Raw genomic sequence first — 23,154 nt, forward strand, 5'->3', positions numbered from 1 at the left:
TCCTTTTTCACCTATGGGGGCATTCAAAAATGTGTTCTCTTGCCTGCTCTGGTGTAGTCAATTCTATAAGCAAGATTGTCTTTCACCCAGTTCTGTTGCATATGTTTAGCCAGCCTAAATCAACAGCATTTCTATCAACAAATAAATGAAAAACAAACCATCAATGTAAATTTCTTATCAGAGATGGGTTTCTGATACCAGTTTTTTTATTCATGAATACATATACAAGAGATGATGCATAGTTTATTAGAGATATGGTTGAATGTAACAAATTTCCAAAACATCTCAAAGAAAATAAAAACAAACAGTAACAAAGAAGGAGGTGTGACATACTGAGAACAATGCACATGATTATCTTGCTAAAGTAATTGCAGAAATGCAAACATTGTGGTGCTTGTGTGGTCAGAGCCTCACCCAAGACATTTCTGTATCTGAGTCAAAAATCCTTACATACCTGGAGGCTGTTCCACTTGCACTCTATTGACATTTCAGGAAAAGGGAGAGCACTGAACATCTAAGAATTACACTGGATCTCAATTTCTTTCTTGGAAACCACATCTTTTAAATGTAGAATACATGAAAAAGAGCAATTTTTGGCAAGATACTTACAAAAATATGGTATAATCCACCGCGTGCTGCTCCAGCACAAGTTCCTGTTGCAATGAATGGAGGATGTACAGAAGCAGTTGTTGGTGGATGGTAAAATTATTATGTTAGAAGACTGAAAGCAACTTGAAATGGAAGTGCCTGCAATATACATAGTATAGATATTAACATATCACATAAAAAGTTTTATCATTTCATGAAAATTTCCCCCCAAGAGTCAAAAACAATTGAACCAATCTAGCTTTCTGCAGAAAGTTGTGCTTTATTTTATGTATTTTCTAGCTACAAGATCAGCGAAAACTGTCATTTTTTTATATGTATATACTGTATAATATGGCAATCTAGAAGAAATGCATGCAGCTTCTAAGCACAGGATAAATATCTCTTGCTAAACAGATGGGAAATCAGCCAATTAGAAGGACCAGTAACATAATATTATTTACATACAGCCATATTATATTCTTACGTTTTCACAGTAATGTGCAAATGTTACAAATATGGCTTTTCATTTTTTAAAAAAGTAAGACATAATTGTGCAGAGTAATATTTCTAAATGGTTAGGACTGTTTCACCTTTTTGTGAAACCTGTTGAGTTAGCATTAACTGTACACTGTACTCAGTTACCACTTTAGTAACTGTAGCATAGTTCACACATATTCTCTAAGGCACAATATTAATATTAAATGCTTTAAAAATGAAGCCATGCTTTCTTTTTGTTTATGTGAAATATGCTGTTGCTAGCTATATGGTAACAACATTATTGGTTGTACGAAATACAAGACTACATTACATGCTTAAATTTTATATGTACTTTATAAACATGAAGCTACTCTGACAACAGACTATACAGCATTGCATATTAAAATATTTGGTTTTGGTAATACTTGTTGTATACATAGCAGAGAGTTATAAGGCTTCAGTGGAATAATAATCTTGTAATTGAACAAATATTTTACATTCTTTGATAACGGTATTTACAACTGCTGTAACTCATCCTTTGTCATTTGGTAATTCATACAAATTTCATATGCATCCTGCTTGACTGTCTAAAGTGCTTACTTATCAGCATGAGGAAAGAAAATGCACAATTGTCTTAAACATAACAAAACCACAATGGCAAGAGCATTTGCATGGGATCTGGACTGCATTCTCAGAAGCAGAAATTATTGCTGAATTCAGAGCCTCCACAAGGCAATTAGTTATATTGGATATATATATATATATACACACACACATGTATATATATATATATATATATACACACACACACACGCATATGCATATATGCTAGTTTATATGTACAAGCATACACATAAATCAGTTGAGGAAAATATAGATATCAGTGTTTCTGTCCATCAACCTTAATGTTTTGTGCTGTTCAACTGTCTTGTGCTATGTCTAAAAAATGATTTACTTCAATGTATGAACATGCAGTATGATTTATGAGCAAAGACCTGCAACAGGCTGAAAAATATAGAACTGAGATGACAATCTGGGTTTTTAAAAATGCACCAGGAATAAGGCAACAAGTTGTAAAATACAGTTCAAAGGAAGAAATCCAGGAATTCAGACATATATTTTATTTTCTATGGATTGTATCCAATTAAGTCATTCAGAGTAAACCCAGTGAAATGTTGTCCATTGATTTCAGTGGGCTTACTCTTAGCAGATGCAACCTACCCATACCAGCACACTTTTTTTTAAAAAAAAAAGACACATTAAGTTCCAATATATGCTTGATAGCTTCTATGCCTAGAAATACTTTGGATGGCAGCATATTCAAAGCTGTCAGTAAAATGTCCTGATGCTACAGTCTAACAAAATAAGGCACTTCCAGGGTTGTAGTCCAGTAGAGCCCAAAGGAAAATAAAACCAGTTTTTAGCCAGTCACCTGTTGTGTCATATTTTCTATTTCAATCCATGAAACACACCATTTTATAGTTTATTTCCTCCATTTTCCTTGAGATGATTTTCTTCAAAGATGTTTTCTTGATTGAAGTCAGCCAATTAGGTTTATGTATAGAAATACAGAAAAGAGGTAATTGTCTGTTCCAAACATTCAAGGAAGGAATAGAGCAGTGTGATACGAGGGATGATCTTCCATTTATCTGAAGCTGATGTCTCAGCTAAGCTTCATGATGGCCAGCTATGAATGGACATTGGTGCTGGAGAGGTCATTCCTTATTATTTCGTTTACTGCAAATAAGAAAACAGAAAGGGAAAGGTTATTTCACTGTACTCTTACCACACCCTCTTCTGTTGACAATGACATTTAAAGACACTTGAATTAGTGTTGCCAGTTTCTCTTTGGTCATGGGTTCTAAGCATAAAATGCAGTGAGTAGCAGATCAGGCCAGGCCCCAAGTGCAAAACAATAGCATTATTCCAAAGAAAACAGCATGCTAACTCATGTGAGAGTTCAAGGGTCCCAATAGAAAGGATCACTTTGGACCTTGCTGTATTGCATCACTAATATTCCATCTCTGTAATTTAGCTACATACAAAAAATATTTGGGTTGTCTTTGAAGGCAAAGGGGACAAACAAGAGGAAGTCTATAGAAGAGCTGATCCACTGCACATAAACTGACCTGAGTTTGCAAGCATAACACACAAAACAGCAGGACGCTGACCTGAATGCTTGACAATGGCTATGACTCGGTTGGACAGGGGTTCCGTATGCTGATGTTTCCGCAGTGGGAGAGAGAGTTGATGAAAGAAGGAAGGGAGCTAAATCAATGGTTTTGCTTGCTCGCAGCTGGTAGCAGTGAAACAGATAAATCCACATGTCTTCCTCAACAGTCAAAAGCACACAAATGTAAAAAACTCGTTCCCCATTAGACACCTTCTGAAGATAAGGCAGCAAGTTCAAATTTCCATACCAGGCATTTAAAGAAAGGAGTAAACAATGTCTATAAGCATTAACCTGTGTGGTTAATAGTATAATTTTTGTTACCCGTGATTCTTTTTTCATTCTCCTCCCCCACCACTAGACTTTTGGGCTGTGTAGTTTCCCACACTCTGGTTATGTCCATTTATCGCTTGTGATTTTTGGCAGATGGACAGGAAATGACTGAACCTGGCAAAGCATATCAACAGTGAGCTGCACAACATCCCTTTTATTTCCACCCTGCCTCCCTGTGGTCCCTGCCACTGCTTGATTTACATTAAGATAGACAAAATGTCATCAGTAAGGCTGTCACCACTTTGGAGCTTTCCTAACATCACAGGGAAGGGGAAACACACGCTCACGTCATGGAATTAGCCTGGAAAAGCCCACATTTCCCTTTGCTTGTGGGCTGTTGATCATTCCTACTTGGATAATTCCATTTGTTTGTACAAGAAAAAAAAAACATGCTGATCAAAAACAAATTTCCTGTAAATGTGTGCTGTTGGTTGTTTTTTTAAAAAAATGTTTAAGATCTGTGGCACATTTTTAGAAAGAAGGCAACTTAAATCACGAGAGCCCAGACTGGCATAAGAGAAAGTTGGCATTGAGTTCATGATATATCATCAAAATGCCACTTTTACTTATGAAAAGCTATGTAAGGTACTGGGGAACTCGAGCATCAGAGCCCAGCTACTTTATTACCTATACCACCAAGGTAGCTCAAAGGTTGAGAGGCTTACTGGACCAATCTTTCCCATGGTCCACCGCCATGTATGTAATGGCTAAAGAATGTGCTACAGCTTGTCATCCAGGGTGGGTCAAGTGATCTCAGGAACGTATGAGGGGACTGATTGGCTCTATATGACTTTTGCTCTAGGTTTCCATTCTCAGTCTGATCCACCTGCCGCTTTGAGTAGCCAAACTACTTGCCTTGCCTAATCCATTTACTTATTCATATCAAAAGGAATACTTTGTTGAACCACCACAGAAAGTAAAGATATGTGGTATATTACACAGCAGGCTCCACTACTTCAATGTGACTGTTTCCTGCCATTAAATCTTCTGAGAAGAAAGAGATCCTTGACCCACATTCAATACCACCTTATTTATTTATTTATTGCATTTCTATACCGCTCCATAGCCAAAGCTCTCTGGGCGGTTTACAACAATTAAAAACATTAAAAACAAATATACAAATTTAAAAACACATTTTTAAAAAGCAATTTAAAAACAGATGCTAAAATGCCTGGGAGAAAAGTCTTGACCTGGCACTGAAAAGATAACAGTGTTGGCACCAGGCACACCTCATCAAGGAGATAATTCCATAATTTGGGGGCCACCACTGAGAAGGCCCTCTCCCTTGTTGACAGACTCCCAGCTTCCCTTGGAGGAGGCATGTTGAGCGTAGTGTACGGGTGGGTTCATGTCGGGAGAGGCGTTCCATCAGGTATTGTGGTCCTAAGCCATGTAAGGCTTTATAAGTTAAAACCAGCACTTTGAATCGAGCTTGGAAACATACAGGCAGCCAATGCAAGCGGACCAGAATCGGTTTTATATGTTTGAACCGTCTGGTCCCTTACCAATCTGGCCACTGCATTTTGCAGAAGCTGCAGTTTCCGAACCATCTTCAAAGGCAGCACCATATAGAGTGCATTGCAGTAATCTAACTTGGAGGTTACCAGAGCATGGACAACTGAAGCCAGGTTATCCCTGTCCAGATAAGGGCATAGCTGCGCCACCAACCGAAGTTGGTAGAAGGCACTCCGTGCCACCGAGCTACCTAAACCTCAACTGACAGAGATGGTTCTAGAAGAATCCCCAAGCTATGAACCTGCTCCTTCAAGGGGAGTACAACCCCATCCAGGACAGGTTGGACATCTGGTCAGAAGAACCAACCACTAGCAGCATCTCAGTCTTTTCTGGATTGAGCTTCAGTTTATTAGCCCTCATCCAGTCCATTGTCGCAGCCAGGACATTGTTCAGCACATTGACAGCCTCACCTGAAGAAGATGAAAAGGAGAAATAGAGCTGTGCTCACTCCAAAGCTCTGGACCCAACGGTTTCATGTAGATGTTGAACAGCATGGGGGACAGAACTGACCCCTGCGGAACCCCATACTGGAGAGTCCAGGGTGCTGAGCAATGTTCCCCAAGCACCACCATCTGGAGATGACCCTCCAAGTAGGAGCGGAACCACCGCCATGCAGTCCCTCCCACTCCCAACTCAGCCAGTCTTCCCAGAAGGATACCATGGTTGATGGTATTGAAAGCCGCTGAGAGATCAAGGAGAATCAACAGAGGCACACTCCCCCATTTCTCTCATGACAGAGGTCATCATACAGGGCAACCAAGGCTGTTTCCATGCCAAAACCAGGCCTGAAACTCAACTGAAATGGATCCAGATAATCGGTCTCATCCAAGAGTGTCTGGAGCTGGCCTGCCACCACTCATTCAAGGACCTTGCTCAGGAATGGAACATTTGCTACTGGCTTATAGTTATTAAGATTTTCTGGGTCCAGGGAGGGTCTCTTCAGGAGTGGTCTCACTATCACCTTTTTTAGGCAGCCAGGGACCACCCCCTCTCGCAGAGAGGCATTAATCACTTCCCTGGCCCAGCCGGCTGTTCCATCCCTGCTAGCTTTTATTAGCCAAGAAGGGCAAGGATCCAGCACAGAAGTGGTTGCACGAACATGTCCAAGAACCTTGTCAACATCCTCAAGCTGTACCAACTGAAACTCATCCAAGAAATTGGGACAAGGCTGTGCTCTGGATACCCCACTTGATTCACCTGCTATAACACTGGAGTCTAAGTCCTGGTGGATGCTAAAGATTTTATCCTGGAAGTGCCTAGCAAATTCATTACAGCGGGCCTCATATGGTTCTACCACGTCCTTAGAGCCAGCGTGTAATAGCCCCTGGACAATTCTGAAGAGCTCCCTTGGGGGTAAGCATGACTGACCATCAGCTAATATTTGGCCCTGTGCATCTTTGGCATTCTGACAGAACCTTTGGTTTTGGACTGGTTTTGAAACCTATTGACACAGCAGTTTCTTACATCACTGCGGTAGGAAACAGCCCCTTTCTGTCACTGCTCCTAAAGCAATCTCAGAAGTACCATGGCATGTGGGAGGAGTCTACACTCTATTCCACCACACACTGATGTTGCAATTCCCAGAAACTAGGGCAGCATGGCTTCCTCCCACATGGAGCAAGTGTTTCCATGCTCAGAATGTAACATGAGAAGAAGCTGTTAATTGTAAGTCAATACCTGATTATTCCCTCTCAGAAGCCTGACTTCTGGATCTTAAGGGGCCATCCTGAGTGGCTGTCACTGGGAATATTTCATGTGTGTCAGCAGAAACAGCTGCTATCTGGCTGACCGTATCTTTGTTTGAAATTATATACCCCCACCCTGCATATTCTTGCTTTTTCTCTCCTTATACCACAAACTGGTTCAAAAGAAAGAAAAATGTCTAACTCTGACAAAAAATGATCAAAAGCAAAAGACAAAAATACTGCTGCTACTTTAAATACACTTCTAGAATCCACCAATACCTGTTTGAAAACACAAAGCACATGTCTTATTGACCATGAGTACACTTGATGATGAAGACAAGCCCTCCAAAGCCAGATAAGGATCAGAAAAAAATTAATAACCCAGTTTGTTTCTTTAATCAGGGTCTACAGCTAAATGCTCTAGGGCACAATCCAACTCACCTTTCTGCCGGAGTAGGGTGAGTTGGACACTGCCGTTCCCCAGCAGCGCCAGCAGGCTCCCAACTGTGCTGGGCTCTGCCAGGCTCTGCCAGCAGCAGCCCTCCACTGCGGCTGAGCTGTGGCGCCACCAGGAGCCTGCCGGTGCTGCTGGGGATCTGCCAAGGATGGCCAGCCAGGTGGACAGAGGGCCATTGGAAGCCCCCCAAAAGGGGTGTTCCAGGGCGTGATGGGTGGAGCAGTGGTGGGGACTTATGCGAGATTCTCCTCATGTTCAGAACCCTCCCCAGGTCCTGCTCCACTTGGAAACTAAAATTGTAACGGCCTCTACAGGGAGTCCTTTCTCCGCAGGCGGCTGAACAGTGGCGCTTCCAGACAGAGCTGGCATTCAGCAAGGCCAGCAGCTCCCAAGCAGGAGGAGGATCCTGCAGAGCTTTCTGCTGGCTCCTCCTCCACCAGAACCCCTTCCGTTGGCTCCATGGCATTTACTGCTCTGCTATTTTATGTTTGCCTTGGCATACTGTACTAATACTTTTTTAAAAGTAAATAAAATCCATGATTTTGCATCAGTATGCAATTCAAAACAGAGATGGGGACACTCCTTAGCATGAAAAGATATGCTTTTGTCCAAACAGAAAGCACAATCCTAAATTTTGGAGTTACTCCCCAGCAACTGCCTGAAAATGTAGTCAATTTTTAAAATGAAACAAAAATGTAACCCAATTGACTGTGTTCTCACCCCAACCCCAATTTTTCTGCTGTTGTAATAACAAACACATTTTAGACAGTTTAATGTGTAATGCTTTCTTTTATGAACTATTGTATTTCTGGAGTGTAAATGCGGTTCAGACACTAAGTGGTGTCTAAAAATAATATATATTTATTGTTGATGTTATGTGCCTTCAAGCTGATTACGACTTATGGTGACCCTATGAATCAGAGACCTCCAATAGCATCTGTTGTGAACCACCCTGTCCAGATCTTGTAAGTTCAGGTCTGTGGCTTCCTCTATGGAATCAATCCATCTCTTGTTTGGCCTTCCTCTTTTTCTACCTTCTGTTTTCCCCAGCATTATTGTCTTTTCTAGTGAATCATATCTTCTCATTATGTGTCCAAAGTATGATAACCTTAGTTTCATCATTTTAGCATCTAGTGATAGTTCTGGTTTAATTTGTTCTAACACCCAATTATTTGTCTTTCTTGCAGTCCATGGTAGCAATGCTCTCCTCCAACACCACATTTCAAATGACTTGATTTTTCTCTTATCTGCTTTTTCCACTGTCCAACTTTCACATCTATACATAGATATCAGGAATACCATGGTCTGAATGATCCTGACTTTAGTGCTCAGTGATACATCTTTGCATTTGAGGACTTTTTCTAGTTCTCTCATAGCTGCCCTCCCCAATCCTAGCCTTCTTCCGATTTCTTGACCATTGTCTCCATTTTGGTTATTGACGGTGCCAAGGTATTGATAATCCTTGACAAGTTCAATGTCCTCATTGTACACTTTAAAGTTACATAAATCTTCTGTTGTCATTACTTTAGTCTTCTTGACATTCAGCTGTAGTCCTGCTTTTGTGCTTTTCTCTTTAACTTTCATCAGCATTCTTTTCAAATAATTACTGGTTTTTGCTAAGAGTATCGTATCATCTGCATATCTTAAATTATTGATATTTCTCCCTCCAATTTTCACACCATCTTGGTCCAATCCCACTTTCCGTATGATCTGCATATAGATTAAACAAGTAGGGTGATAAAATTCACCCCTGTCTCATACCCTTTCCGATGGAGAACCAATCGGTTTCTCCATATTCTTTCCCTACAGTAGCCTCTTGTCCAGAGTATAGGTTGTGCATCAGGAGAATCAGATGCTGTGGCACCCCCATTTCTTTTAAGGCATTCCATAGTTTTTCATGATCTACACAATCATTTGCTATAATGTATAAAGCACAGGGTGATTTCCTTCTGAATTTCCTTGGTCCATTCCATTATCCAACGTATGTTTGCGATATGATCTCTGGTACCTCTTCCCTTTATCAATCCAGCTTGGATATCTGGCATTTCTCGCTCCATATATGGTAAGAGCCTTTGTTGTAGACTCTTGAGCATTACTTTACTTGCATGTGATATTAAGGCAACAGTTTGACAATTACTGCATTTCCAGGGATCCCCTTTCTTTGGAATTGGGATGTATATTGAACACTTCCAGTCTGTGGGTCATTGTTTAGTTTTCCATATTTGTTGACAATTTTTTGTCAAAATTAGGGCAGATTCAATATATGTAGAAGCAAAAAGCAAAGTAACTAACATTTTATTTTTTATTTTCATTTCTGAAAGAAAGCTTGGACAATGGGTTCCAATGCCAGTGGATGTAAGGATCCACTCATCTTTTAAAAATATTTAACAAACACCTATTTCCACTTGCACAAACCCGTTACAGAAGCCTTACATTAGTGGTGTTTATAAACATCAATCTGGTAGTTACATCTCTTTGAGAATGGGTTCTTCATCTAACACTCCTTTTATACGTGGGGTAACCTAACAACATAGCTGGCATACTAAAGCCGATAGCTGGCATACTAAAAATCACACAGTCAGTCTGTGGTCAAACTGCAATGGAAGCCTGAATCTTCAATTTAAGATTAGGATATTCCCGCAGTTGAGCAAAATCCTTCCTATACTAACTGTTCACATTCCATTTAAAAAATCTGTTCTGGTGAACTTCTCAATTACACCCACAGTTTCCCAACATACTCTCCACTTTTAAAAATTGTCAGAATGATAGTTTCCACCCTCATGATCACTTTTCCGCTCATGCACGTTAAAAAAAAATCCAAAAGAGGTAAGAAAAGCATGTTGTCATGCGACTACACTACCTGTTAGAGACCTGAAAAACTTTTCTGTTGCTAAACACATCAGATGCCACTGCAACAGGATGTGGCAAGCCTGTGGTTTTATAAGAAGTTTTTCTTCTTATATTTAACTTTAACTTGACCTTGCCATGAATTTTTTTAGTAAATAAAAGAACATCAATGCTACAATCATTTTGTTTATTTATTTTAAAGGTGGAGGCATGGTTATAAGCAGATATGTTTCACCAAATTAACATACAAAGTTTAAATATCTGTGCTAATAAAATCTAAAAGACAAATTTTTCTGAACTCCCTCTATCCTCCCCTTCCCAATATTAAATTAGCTGCTCTTGGAATTGAGAAGCAACATGCCACTTGCTATAAAACAAAGGTTTATAGATGAAATCCTAGTCCTATCAAAACTAATAGGGAAACTTCTGTTAATTTTAAATGTAGCCAAAGTACAGCCTTTTTATTCAGAGATGAAACTTTTACTAACATTTATGCCAGTCAAGTTCAATTGAAAGAAACAGGAGATACCTGGCAAAAGAGAAAAGAAAGGAATGCTAATTAATTATTAAAATTTATATTCTGTCCTTCCCTAAGGAGCATAGGGCTGCATTGCAAACACAAAATGTTCATACAATACGATTTTAATTTTAAACATTTTAAAAATCCTGAAGAGTTGTATTCAACTAAGTACTTAGTACTGAATACTACCCAAAATGTGTCATATCATACTAATGTGATGATACAATATAACAGACTACAGTGTGAATTAGGGATGGGTAAGAATTTTGCAATTTCCAAAATATGAGAACCAAAACATAGCCATTCTTCAAAATTCGCATTTATTAGAATTTTGGGATGCAGTTCGCCAACTACACATTTACAAAAATGCATATATTAGGGGAAAGTGTGCATAAAAATGAATACGAGTGAAAATAACATGCAAAAAGGCATGGAATGTTGAGAAATGGTTTGCAAATGTGTATCTTTGTCAAAACTGCCTACAAAAATGTGCTTATTTGGAGAAATTTGCATTAAAATGGCGGAGAATTTTCATGATTTTTTTAAAAAAAATTCACATATCGCTGTAGAAATATAGAGAACTGAATTTAACATTGGAAAAATGAGAAACTGAGAGAACCAAAATAGACAGATCTTTCCATCCTTAGTGTGAACGGTGCACAGAAGAATGCAAGTTCAGATCTGCTATGACTTTACAATGTTACACATCATTTGTTAATGTAAGTTAAAGACCAGAGACTGCAACACAGCAGAGGAGCTAAGAGTATAAAACATGGGCTCCAGGATGCTGAATCTGCAATTTTATGACCCAAGGTTAATGTTCTTACTGAAAAGTGCTCCCTAGGTTTTTGTGTCTGCTTTTTAAAAATAAAGCAAAGTCTAAATTAATGAGATATTGTGCTATATCCTCTTCAGGGCCTCCACATAAGAATATTACTGGGAATTACAGAGTTGATTCAGATACTAGATTTACAATGGAATCCTCTACATGTCTTCTCAGAAGTAGGGATGGGATCCGTTGACTAGTGCCCATTTGAAAGCATTCCATCGACCTAACAGGCCAGTATCAATTTGAGTTTGTTCTTTGTCCGCTATCCACTGCTTTTACCCATCAGTTTCTTCCCTCACAAAAAAATTGATACTTATATCATTATTTTGAAAGGAAATACCGACAATTTTAAAGGAAATATCAATATTTTGAAAGAAAACATCAATAAATGAAAGGAAATCTTGATAAAATTATTGTTCTTAATATCAATATTTTAGAGGCAGATTATTATATTTTAAAATCACATTTCAAAAATAGCTGTGAAAAATTGCTAGATTAAAAATCCAGTCCGCAATGATATAAGTGAATTAATGGAAAATTTGGTACCAAATCCGAATTGGATGGAATTCTAGCACATTCCTACTAAGAAGTAAGTCCCAATGAGCTCAGGATTTATAGGATTGCAACCTTAAGAGCCTGCAACTTTCTGCTTGTAAATGAACTGCAAGTTCAGTGAAATGTGACCATAATAGCCTGATTGCTCAAGGGGCACCACAGAAGAGTATTCAAATATGTGTCCAGTTCCAAAACTCAGTGAATCCCCAATGTTAGTGGTGCATGCCAGGAAGATTTGCAAACATTAAGTTACCCATCACGGAGTCAGAATGTAAGCAGACTGTGTAGTTGCAATGGAGCTGTGCTAAAAAGAACATCCCCATGTCAAATGCCCCTCTCACCCTCTCACCCCCCGTAACATTTTGGAGCTCTTACAAGGAGGGACAGCAGCTATTAAATTGTGTATATATCTGCCCCTTCTAGTGTTTGTGAATAATATAAACAGAGATACTCACAATATGGTGGCTGTTCTCCATAAAATGCCTGAAATTCCAAAAAGCTGCTGCCAGTCAGTGTAGACAATACAAAGGTAGATGGACCAATGGACTGATTTACAATAAAGTAACTTCTTATGTTCCTTGAAAAAAGGATGGTCAAAACTCTTATACTTGAGCAGGGTTGTACAATTTCATTGGCCCTGATCTTGTGCCTTCAAAAGATACCTGATCAGGTGAAGCTTTTATGGCATGGAGATAAATAATGTGAAACACTTCACAAGATTTCTGTGTATCAGGGTCAAATTAGATGTGATGCTAAATACATCATTAGCAACTATCATAGGGTTTTTTAAAAAGTGCAGATGGGGGACTTAGCATTAGGACCATAATGCACTGGGAAGGCGAGCCATGATCCCAATTAAAATTGCCCCGTGCTGTTATTCTGGAGGGAGAGATTGCACCCGTAGCCCGGTCAAGTTTTGTTGTATTGCTGCCAATCTTGTAATGTTCCTGAGCCTGCTGATGCCTCCCTCTTATGCATGGGTGATGCCATTTTGGCTATTGGCAGTCACTCCCAAATATTGCTAATAGTGGCAATGAAGGACAACGAAGGGATACAGGTCTCTATAAGCCTCTGGAACAGGACTCTTCTCCCCTGTTAAGATCAGGAATAGCTAATGGTCAGTGGTCAAGGATGATGGGAGCTGGAGTCCAACAACCTCTGGAGGGCACCACATGGGTCATCTCTGATATAGATAATTGTGGTAGTCAGAACTCCCCATCCTTCCATGAATTTAGAGGTGACAGAAACGTAGCATGCTTAGCTGCTATCATTTTCAAATGTTGCTCGTAATTTTGTGGGACCTGGTGCTCCAGAAACATTTAAAATACTGCATTGGCTTTCACTGGATAATGTCCTGTGCTTTACATTTCGAAAATGCAGGTTCCATTTCAGGAGGAAATAACTTACAAGAAAATATTTAATTTCTGTGAATCCTGGGGTGGAAGATAAACTATTCATCCTTGAATGTATTTCATGAAAAATAAATTCTTTAGCTATATCTCTTAACAGTGAATGTATGGAAGTAAGTCATTACAATGCTTTACTAAATGTGCATAAATGTGTACTACACTATGGGATCCTGCTCAGAGCTAAATGTCCTTAGTTTCAATTGAATTCATAATACATTTTAAATCCCCTCCAGAGAGATAAAATGTCCTTTGCTTTTTACAACATTGAATACATGACCAACTCTCAAACAAATCATAAAAATGGCAGCCATGGAGCAGATGAACATTTTTGCCAATAACACTAAAGAATTTAGTCCAGTGGGCTATATTTTTATTTAAATTACAAGTTGCTTAGGTCATTTATAATGTCTGATTATAGTTTTCTCCTTCCCTTTAAGATCCTGCAGAACTGGGCCTAGTCTTACAAAGAAAAAAAGAAAAATACATGACATGAATTAAATGATAATGTTGTAAAATTAGGGGCTTAGATTGCATTCTTATAGAGGTGTAATGCTGCGAAACAAGGCAGAAAAGAGGGTCATAATGACAGCAACATCAGTAAATCATTTTTTAAGAAAACCTAACAAAATACAACCCAACAGACTTTAAGTAGCCTTATTCAGGTTCTTTGTTACAAGACGCTGTTATTTCCTATGCTACTGCTCTATGTGGAGAATGCATCATTAACGATGTGTGAGAAGTCATCATCCTTCTGAAAGCTGATTCACGCTTGCATTTACATCATGAGGTATCTTGTAACTTGTTGGCTTACTGCTGAAGGTTTGAGCTGTCTCTAGTGAAAAAGACTTGTGGTTGAGGTGATACAAGATGCAAGCTCTGTGTACGCCTGATGTGTTTGATTTATGAAGGCCATTTTAAATAGGCAAATCATCTTTTGATGTTGCAGCCAGTGAGTAAGGGACATGCAACTTTGAACTCCTCCTAAGTGACTTTGTGTTGTGTGAGTGACATTCTGCAACAGTAATGTAGTGGCAAATTGAGAAGTGCAGGGTCCCTTTGTGAGTCATGCCACGCCTCCCACTGCTACCCCTTCTATAGTTATACCACTGACACTCATGGGGGACTGCATAATTGACTTGTAAAGCTACAGCAATAAAGAAAAAAAAACCATGATGTTATATGGAAGCTTACCCTCTCATCTCAGTCCTCATTTGATTCACTAGCACATATAGATTAACCCCCCGCTTGCACACTCCCTTAGCCCCAAAATTACCCATCGGCCTGCCACAACATCATCATCTCCCCCCCCCCCTCAAACAACACTCACCAGCCAAGTACTGTGGTCTGCAAGTACTTCACAACCTGCATATTTGTAATTTCATATAGACAGCAAATAGGAGTTTTGTCAAGTCTCTGATAAACCACCCTGCATGGCTGATCAGCGCTTTTTTGGTCACAGATTTCATAGGCCGGCCGGCCTTTGTCAGATGAGACTACTACAGGCAACTTTTATTTTTATTTTTTGGAGACAACTCTTTCTCAGTATATTAAAGGAAGAAGTTAAGCAACTCTAGGAAGGTATATAGGAAGACAGGAAACTGCCTTATACTGAGTCAGTCTTGCTCAGTATTGTCTACACTGACTGGCAGCAGCAATCCAGGGTTTCAGGCAAGAGTCTCTTCCAGCCCTACCTGGAGATGCCAGGAATTCAACCTCAGATCTTCTGCATGGAAAGGAGATGCTCTGCCACTGAGCTACGGCCCTTTCCAATTAAAGCCTATTTTCATCAAGGAATTTTCTAAAAAGCATATTGTTCTAAAAAGCTCATTTGTTGAAAGATCCTTCCATGCCTTCTCTACCCCAAGGTTAGGCACCTAAAATAATAAAATGACCTTAACTCACATGAATTCTTTAACTATTATTCTTTAACTATCCCTCTTCTTATCTCTAATCTTGTCATACAATCCAGCCAAAGAAAGAAATTAACAATTTTATCAAGATAAATTTGCTATAGTACCATGCAACCCAATCATTTGCATGCTTACTCATAAGCAAGCCCCACTGTGATCAATGACACTTACTCCCAAGTAAACCAAGTTAGCTTTAACATGTCGGTGTTGCTCCCTTCCTAGCTGAGAAAATTGCTTCCTTATTCACTTCTCCCACAGCAGCAGCATCCATTCCCCACAGGGAGCAGATTAAGGCTGCAATCCAATACGTGTCTACTCAGAAGTAAGCTCCGTTGCAGCCTAAATTTGTTAATGAGAGAGAGAAGAGAATTTTGTCTGGGCAGAGTTTGACAGAGAAGGGAAGACGTTGCTTTGAATAATCTGTTGCTCATATAACAAACTGAGGCAAGAAGCACCCATTTTCCTTCTGCGTTTGCAAGTTATAATGCTTTGCATCAGGAATACTTTCAGATGCATGGGTGGGAAGGAATTGGAGGGGGGAGAAGACAGAAAGATCTCACAAACTTCTAACGCCTCTTCTTTAAGAGAGAGAGAAAGGGCACAATTCTTCATTCCTTGTGAATGCTGTGCCCCTCCTCCTCGTCTAAAACCTGAAAGGATCCATCACCTCTGGGAGGATGTAAAAAAAACCAAGAAGCAAGCACAACATCCAGTTCCTTCCTAGGCTGGGTGATATGAAGCCAAAATAGTCATTTCTGGGGTCATAACTGCTTTCCACCACCTCCCCGTAAACTCCTTCTCTCACCCTCCGTCATCCTCGCCACCGTTCTTCCATGTAAACTTCTTTGGCATGCAGGGTCCCTTCAAGCCACACACACTCACACTGTGCCACTACAGATCTCCCCCCCCCTACCATGGAGAAGGAGGCAGGAGTCCCCCCTGGGCATATCCATGCAGCGGAGGCCACAGCAACATCCTCCCCAGGAATGCCAGCCCAGAGAGGAGGAAGTGGAAGAGCCACACTGCGGGGCAAGAGACAAGCTGTAGGCTGCGGTGGGCAAATATCTGCTTAATTCTGACACACACACCCCTGGAATTAAGCAGATTTTTCACCCGTTTCTGCCAGTAGCCTGTCTCTGGCCCCACGGTATTGCACCTCCTCTTCCTTTTCCTCCTCCATCTGCTTGGAGAAGCTTTGCAGAAGCCTCTGCTGTATGGTTCGGCTGGAGAGCCCCCTCCCCTCCTGCCTCCTCCTTTGTCCTGGTGTATGTGTGTGTGGTGGATTGGAGGGGGCTGGCAGGGAGCTGGCTGCAGAAAAAGTAACAGGACGAAGTCCCGGCGCATCTTGCCTGCAACACACACCTGTTCTGCAAAACACAGCACCCCCTTTACCTTGTTAGCTTTGTCAAGGCCTATAGAATAACATGGGAACAAAACAAATAAAAGCTCCTTCTGACGATTAATTTAGACACAGAGTTCCCAGGTCCTCCCTAATAAAACTTGAATTATACTGACTTCTCCACATGGATGGTGTGAGGGTGAAATAATCCTTTGTTGCTCAGATCCTTACTTTAGGGAGAGCTATAACTCTTAACAAGTAACGCAGACAGATTCTATTCAAAAAGACGGGTACAAGAGCACACTGATCTGTTACACAGCAGAAGGTTTGAGTTAATTACATTTATAGTTAAAAAGAGTTTCAATGCAGCTGGCTATATGTTGTTCCAATTTTTCCTTGGCCCCCAATAAATGGTTGTCAAACAGGAGGAGGATCGGGAGGAGGAACACATTAAATTTGCATTTAAATTTAGACAAATATATGCAAGTGTACAGTATATGGACTTTTCTCCAGTGGTCAACCAGTAAAGTCCTAACGTTTCTAAGATAAATCATATTAAATTTGTATTATATCATTAATATTATATTGTATTATATGTTGTTTTATTGTTTTGTATTTATGGTATTATATATTTAGTTTTGTTTTTAACAGTGTTGTAAGTTGCTTGGAGACCTTTGGGTAACAAAGCGCTAACAAATCTAATAATTATTATAATAGCAGTAATAATAATATTATAACATGCTAGAGTCCTGCAGTCAAAAATCTGTCTTTCTGCCCATTCTTTTCCCCAGTTTATATTTTCTCTTTCAGATGTTTCTCTCTGCCTTTCCTTTTTGCCATTATCTCTTTTTAGAGCAGTCTCCCTGAGAACATGCCTGCCTACACCACTGCTCCTTCCCTTGGCCTGAAGCTTTCTCAGATTCCCCGCACTCTTCCTGCTTCTGCCATACCTTTTCAGACCCCTTTGCTTGCCTTGCCCTCACAAAAATTTGAGCAGGCCAGCCAATAGCAGACACACCCTCAGGGACATTAAGGTAACTCAGGATAAATTAGAAGAGATGACGGAGATCTGTGAGTGTGTCTCCCATCCCCTTAACGGTGTTGTTGTTGTTGTTTTTAAAAAGGAAGTCTGCCTCCATTCAAATCAAGAATATCATGCTGCTGTGAAGGCAGTTCAGCTCCCTTTCCCTGTGCCATTTCCCAAAGAAAATCACCGCTCCTCTTCTACCTTCTATTTAAGTTTCCACTAATGGGGTGAACGGTAGTTTCAGTGGTGGTAGTGATGGTGGCTGGGGAAAGGGTCAACCCCCTCCCCCATTGCCATGGTGCTGATGCAACTCATCTCCACCCCCACCTCTGGTGGCTGCTTTTTATAAAAATGTAAAGAGACGGCAGATCCTGATTTCAGAGCCTCAGTGACTCATCTAGTTTGGCCATTCGCTACCAGAGGCTTCCTTACAACCAATGCAACAAAATCCCTAAACTGATTACAATAAGGATTTACATTGCCAGGATGTCCACTCATTACCAGTTAAAACACAGCAATCTTCTTTCATGCAAATAAGGTGAGAATAGGAATATTACATAACTGCAAAGGATTGTTTATTTTTTCTGTTAAATTGTTAATCTTTTTTGGGGAAATTGTTTTGTTTATGTTTGCCACCCTGGGTTCCTTTGGAAGGCAAAGCGGGATATACAGTCAATAAATAAATATCATGAATGGTCTTGTTAGGAACTCTGTCATGGATGGAATGTCATTTCAGAAACTGACAATATTTCTCTGAGGCACAAACTACAGATTAAGCCACAGAATTAAAAAAAAAAAAGGTAAAACAATTAACCGACAACAGCAGTGGAAAATATAACCATACATTCCATGAAGGAACCGGATCTTATATTACCTCAGGTATTCTGGATGTGTCTAAACCATAACTTATTTTTATCTCTTTAATCACAATAAGCCACTACCACAGGGCATACTATTTTTGGAACAAGAGAATAAGCCAGTGAAACAAGTGAGTGACAACAAGTAGCAGGTTTTAACAAAACACGATCCTACCATACGTGAATTGGATTTTGGCAGTGATGTTTGACAGCCATTGATATGGATTAATTTTCCTATGTGAGATTGTCTTTTATTTTTGGTTGTTAGCTTGATAAATCCAAATTACAACTGCAAAATGGTGAAGGTTTGGAAATGTATCTTGTGGCTGGTGTTCCAGGTGAAATGCAAAGCCTTTCTTTTTTCAATGGGCTTTTGGTGTACAAATTATTAGAGGCACCAGCTGCACTGCTAGTGGTTTTTACATTACCAGTACTGGCCTGTGTAATGAGGTGCAGGCGTGAAGCCATCTCCCTGACACCGGCATTGCTACAGCTTACCTGGCGTGGGCAGACTGGTAGCGAGGTCAGAGCTGCATGGGCATGCAAGTGGAGCCAATTCAATCTTCTCACTAGCATGCCCATGCAGCCCTGACTTTGCTACCATGCCCTGTCCTGATAAGCTTCAGTAATGCTGGTGTCAGAAGGGTGGGTCCACCTCAACACACAGGCTGCTACTGCTACTTACTATAACAGTATGTTCCAAATATGTGAGATTTTGCTGTCTGGTTTTATTTTGTTGGAAGGCATCTTGAACACTGTGGATGAGGTATAATATAATTATTTGAAGAGATTACATAAATCACTAAGGCTACAAAAATTCTACCATGGAAGTACTTTGGCAGGTTGACCAGGCAGAGATTCACCAGTGCTCTGAGGTGACAGCTGTGTGTAGTAGCCACTTGACTAGAACTCTTGACTGGATTCCCATCTGAAATCAGTGTCAATCCTAGATTCATCAGTTCATATCAGGCAAATCTCAATAGTTTTAGATTTTCTGACAAGCACACACGTAACGCTTCAAAAATCTGGATTTGTTTTGCAGAACAGGGTCAGATTTTTTGCTGCTGAAAGTCTGTTTCTCTTGACCAATATGTTATCTAAATTGTTATATTGATTTGGCCTGCAAATATATGATAGAAGAATGATAACATTAAAACACGCACATACACATACAATATTGCTTTTGCTGTTCTTTCTTAGAGACAGGTACTTTACTTCGTGGGAGTTTTAATTAAACAAAAGGTATAGAAACTGCTGCTTAGCGTAATGCAAGTTGCACCTGTCCTCCCTCCCTCTCTCTCTCTCTCTCTCTCTCTCTCTCTCTCTCTCACACACACACACACACACACACACACTCATACAGAAGGAGGAATAAGGGAGCGAAAGCCATATTTTAACCAAAATTATGTATTTACATTCCCAATAGTACAAGTAAGTGAAGCAAAAGCTAGGCATGTATTCAAGTTTTACACAGAATTTCCATACCACAAACAGACAAAAAACATTGTGACCATATGTCAAATAAAACTGTTGATGCTTAAATCAGGGACCTGAACTGGTAAGGGCTGGGAAAAGAGGGATAAAGTGAATTCACAAATCAGTGCTACCTTCTATTTTATTTCCTAGTCTTGTCTCAGTAACAACAACAACACAAATTTCTAAATTTGGATTTTGCCAATATTTGCTGTATGGGTGAAGAAAAAAGTTGCACCTCTCTTTAGGTTTTGTATGCAATGCCCCAATTAAACTTCAGTACATGTGCTCCATAACTATAAAACCCTTCTTGCAGAGGTGGGGAACTTTTTGTCATCCAGAAAAGACTGGCCTTATCATGAGCCATGTGGAGCTATGTGGCAGATTATGCACCTGCCTGTCTGCTGCTCACAAGTTTCCCACTGCAATTCACCAGCTAGCAACTCTCTCCTGCCCACCTGCTGCCAGTCCTCCCTAACGCTTGCTCACCTGCTCACTCTCTGTTGACAAAGCAGTGGCAACATGGATACTCCCTGCTTCACTCTGAGAAAGGTGTACTTCCTTGGAACGAGGCATTGCGGGCATGGTTGCACAAAGAGTGCTTGTGCCATTGCCACTTTGCAGCACTTTAAAACACACTTTACTATTGCTGTAAAACTTAAAGTATATTTTGGTGCAGGTGCTTTCTGGGTTTGAGCTGAACTGGGAAAATGGAACGCACCAGTGTAGACATGGCCTGAGCCATCTCTCTCTTTTCTTGGTTCTAACTGAATGATGAAGGTTATGCCAGCAGGCCCCCTGCTTCTGATACAGAACTTTTGTGAGAGCAGAATTTAAATAATATAGGTTTCTTAGAACTGCAGGATTTAAAATAATTGACATGCAGTGGTAAAAATAAAACCAGATGGAATTAAGTGTAGCTGAAATTATGGTCAAGGACACGTCATCTTACTGCAGACATGTGGAATCAATTATAGGTTCACACCAAATCTTGTCACATGACACTTACAGACATATCACTTGTCAGCAGGCATTTTGTACCCACCAGCACAAACATACAGTGTTTATTGATTTTACTAGGAAGAAATGACATATTCCCAAGAGTTAGTGACTGCAACATGCAGTCCAATCCCATCAAGTTCAATGGGATCTTACTCAATTAAGGCTGCAATCCCAAATGCACTTACTAGGAAGTAAGCATCACTGAATACAGTAGGACTTACTTGTGAGTAATCAAGAATAGGATTGCATTGTAAACTTGCATAGGATTGCAGCATAAATGTTGTATAAATATTTTCCTGGTCCATTATTTCCTTAGCTAAGTTATTTTATCATCCTACTCACGTTTGGAAATGGCACCCCCATTTCTCCTCTGCAAATCAGCACTGGGAGGGGGAGATTTGCAGGAGAGAAATAATAAGTGAAAGGAAGGATATGTAAGCTTTCTTCCACCTGCCAGTTTCTCCTTGAAACTTGTCTCAGACACGTTCCCCTTTCAGGAGTTCTAGGCATGTGTTCGCCATCTCAGGCACAATGGCACAGCCAAGGTTCTTCTATATCAGTTGCCTACAGAATATGTTGATCTAGCCTCAGTGACTACCTAAAAGCATTTCCTCTCCTAATCCGTAAATCCAAGTATTTTTCCTCCTCATATGCACTCTTACTTATAAGCGTTTCCACTGAAATCACGGACAGTTTCATCCAAGAGAATAGGCCTACAGTGGTAGAACTGCATACTCCATCTGATCTGTCAATTTTGGGCCTCCTCAGTTTCTCATTTTTTGATCTTAAACTGAGTTCTCCAGATTTCTGCAGCAATTTGCAATTTTTAAAAAAATGAAAATTCAGCATTTTAGTGTGAATTTCTCCTAATACATTTTTGTATGTAGTTTTGACTAATGTACACATTTTGCAAGTAAGTTATCTTAATATAATGCATTTTTGTATGTTATTTTCACCTTTATATTCATTTTGTGCACACTTTCCCCTAATATATGCATTTTTGTAAATATTGCTTGTTCGATGAACTGCATTGCAAAATTTGGATAAGTGTGAATTTTGAAGGATGGCTGTGTTTCAGTTCTCATATTGTTTTGGAATGTGTAAATTTGATAAATTTGGTTTTAAACGTGAACTGAATAGAATTTCTTCACCATCCCTACTCCAAACAAAGAAAGAATAAAAGATGAGTGTAAGGTAATATCTATAGTTAGCCTGGGAGAATGGGATGACCCTGTGTGGATATGGCCTACATGACCTCTTTTCTTGCTTGCTTCTAATTGATTTATGAAAAAGATGCCAGCAGGCACTCTCATCCTTTTATAAAACTGTTGTGAGAGCAGAATTTAAATAATAAAATTTGCTTAGAATGCCACAAAGTAATTGACACATTGTGGTTGAAATAAAACCAGATGGTTTCATCTGTGTGTAAACTCCCTTGAATGCTTCATAATGAATAGTTTGCAAAATATCTGCCTTTAAAACGCATTAAACTTTGATTTATTTCATGTTAATGGCTGCTCCTATGGTTTTCTTATGGCCTTTACACTTATTCAAATCACCCTTTAAAGCTGGTACTTATGGTTGCAGATTTCAGATTATTCTGGCCCTTAGAATTACTGGTGCTCATACTTGTTATTACATAAAATCAATTAGAGAGCATACATGTCTGGTCTGTTGATTTGATTTAGTAGTAACTAATACTCCTGTAAAGTGCAATTATAAGAAACCTAATGACCTCTTTGTATTGAATGAAACTACCATGAAATCTAATATTATTTAATGAATTGCTCATTATGTACGATGTTGAAAAATTCTATAATGATTAATAATTTTGTAATCAATACCAACATTGAGTCTTATTTACCACCACCACCCATATTCGCAATAGACATTTAACAAAGTTGGGTATTTGCATTATTTTTTATATATTCCCAGTGTCTCTTGTATTCTCTGGTTCTAAAATTTGTAAAGCGAATTGCATTTTGTATGCATATAAATGCATGCATGCACACATACACAGCCAGGAGAAAGAAATGTGATTCTAAAGAACATAATGAAATATTCCATCTCTGTGCGCTCAAGGTCTTTGTTTCCAGGTAACTGATGGTTGCAGATACCTGGGCTCATCAATTACCCAGGAACTGTTAAATGCAAATATATC

The 23,154-nt window shown here is 39.6% G+C and overlaps 1 protein-coding gene across 3 annotated transcripts in view; it reads right to left on the reverse strand.

Moving 5' to 3' along the window:
• Positions 1 to 205: 205 nt before the first annotated feature.
• NFATC1 (nuclear factor of activated T cells 1) overlaps positions 206 to 23,154 on the reverse strand; it is a 205,727-nt gene continuing 182,778 nt past the window's right edge. For all 3 annotated transcript variants that reach the window (XM_061594032.1, XM_061594021.1, XM_061594038.1), the window contains exon 10: positions 206 to 2,802. In XM_061594032.1, coding sequence (XP_061450016.1) covers positions 2,753 to 2,802 — 50 coding nt within the window. In that variant the 3' untranslated portion in view covers positions 206 to 2,752. The remainder of the gene's footprint in view (positions 2,803 to 23,154) is intronic.

The sequence above is a fragment of the Rhineura floridana genome, chromosome 1 (assembly GCF_030035675.1).
Source record: "Rhineura floridana isolate rRhiFlo1 chromosome 1, rRhiFlo1.hap2, whole genome shotgun sequence".
NCBI lineage: Eukaryota > Metazoa > Chordata > Lepidosauria > Squamata > Rhineuridae > Rhineura > Rhineura floridana.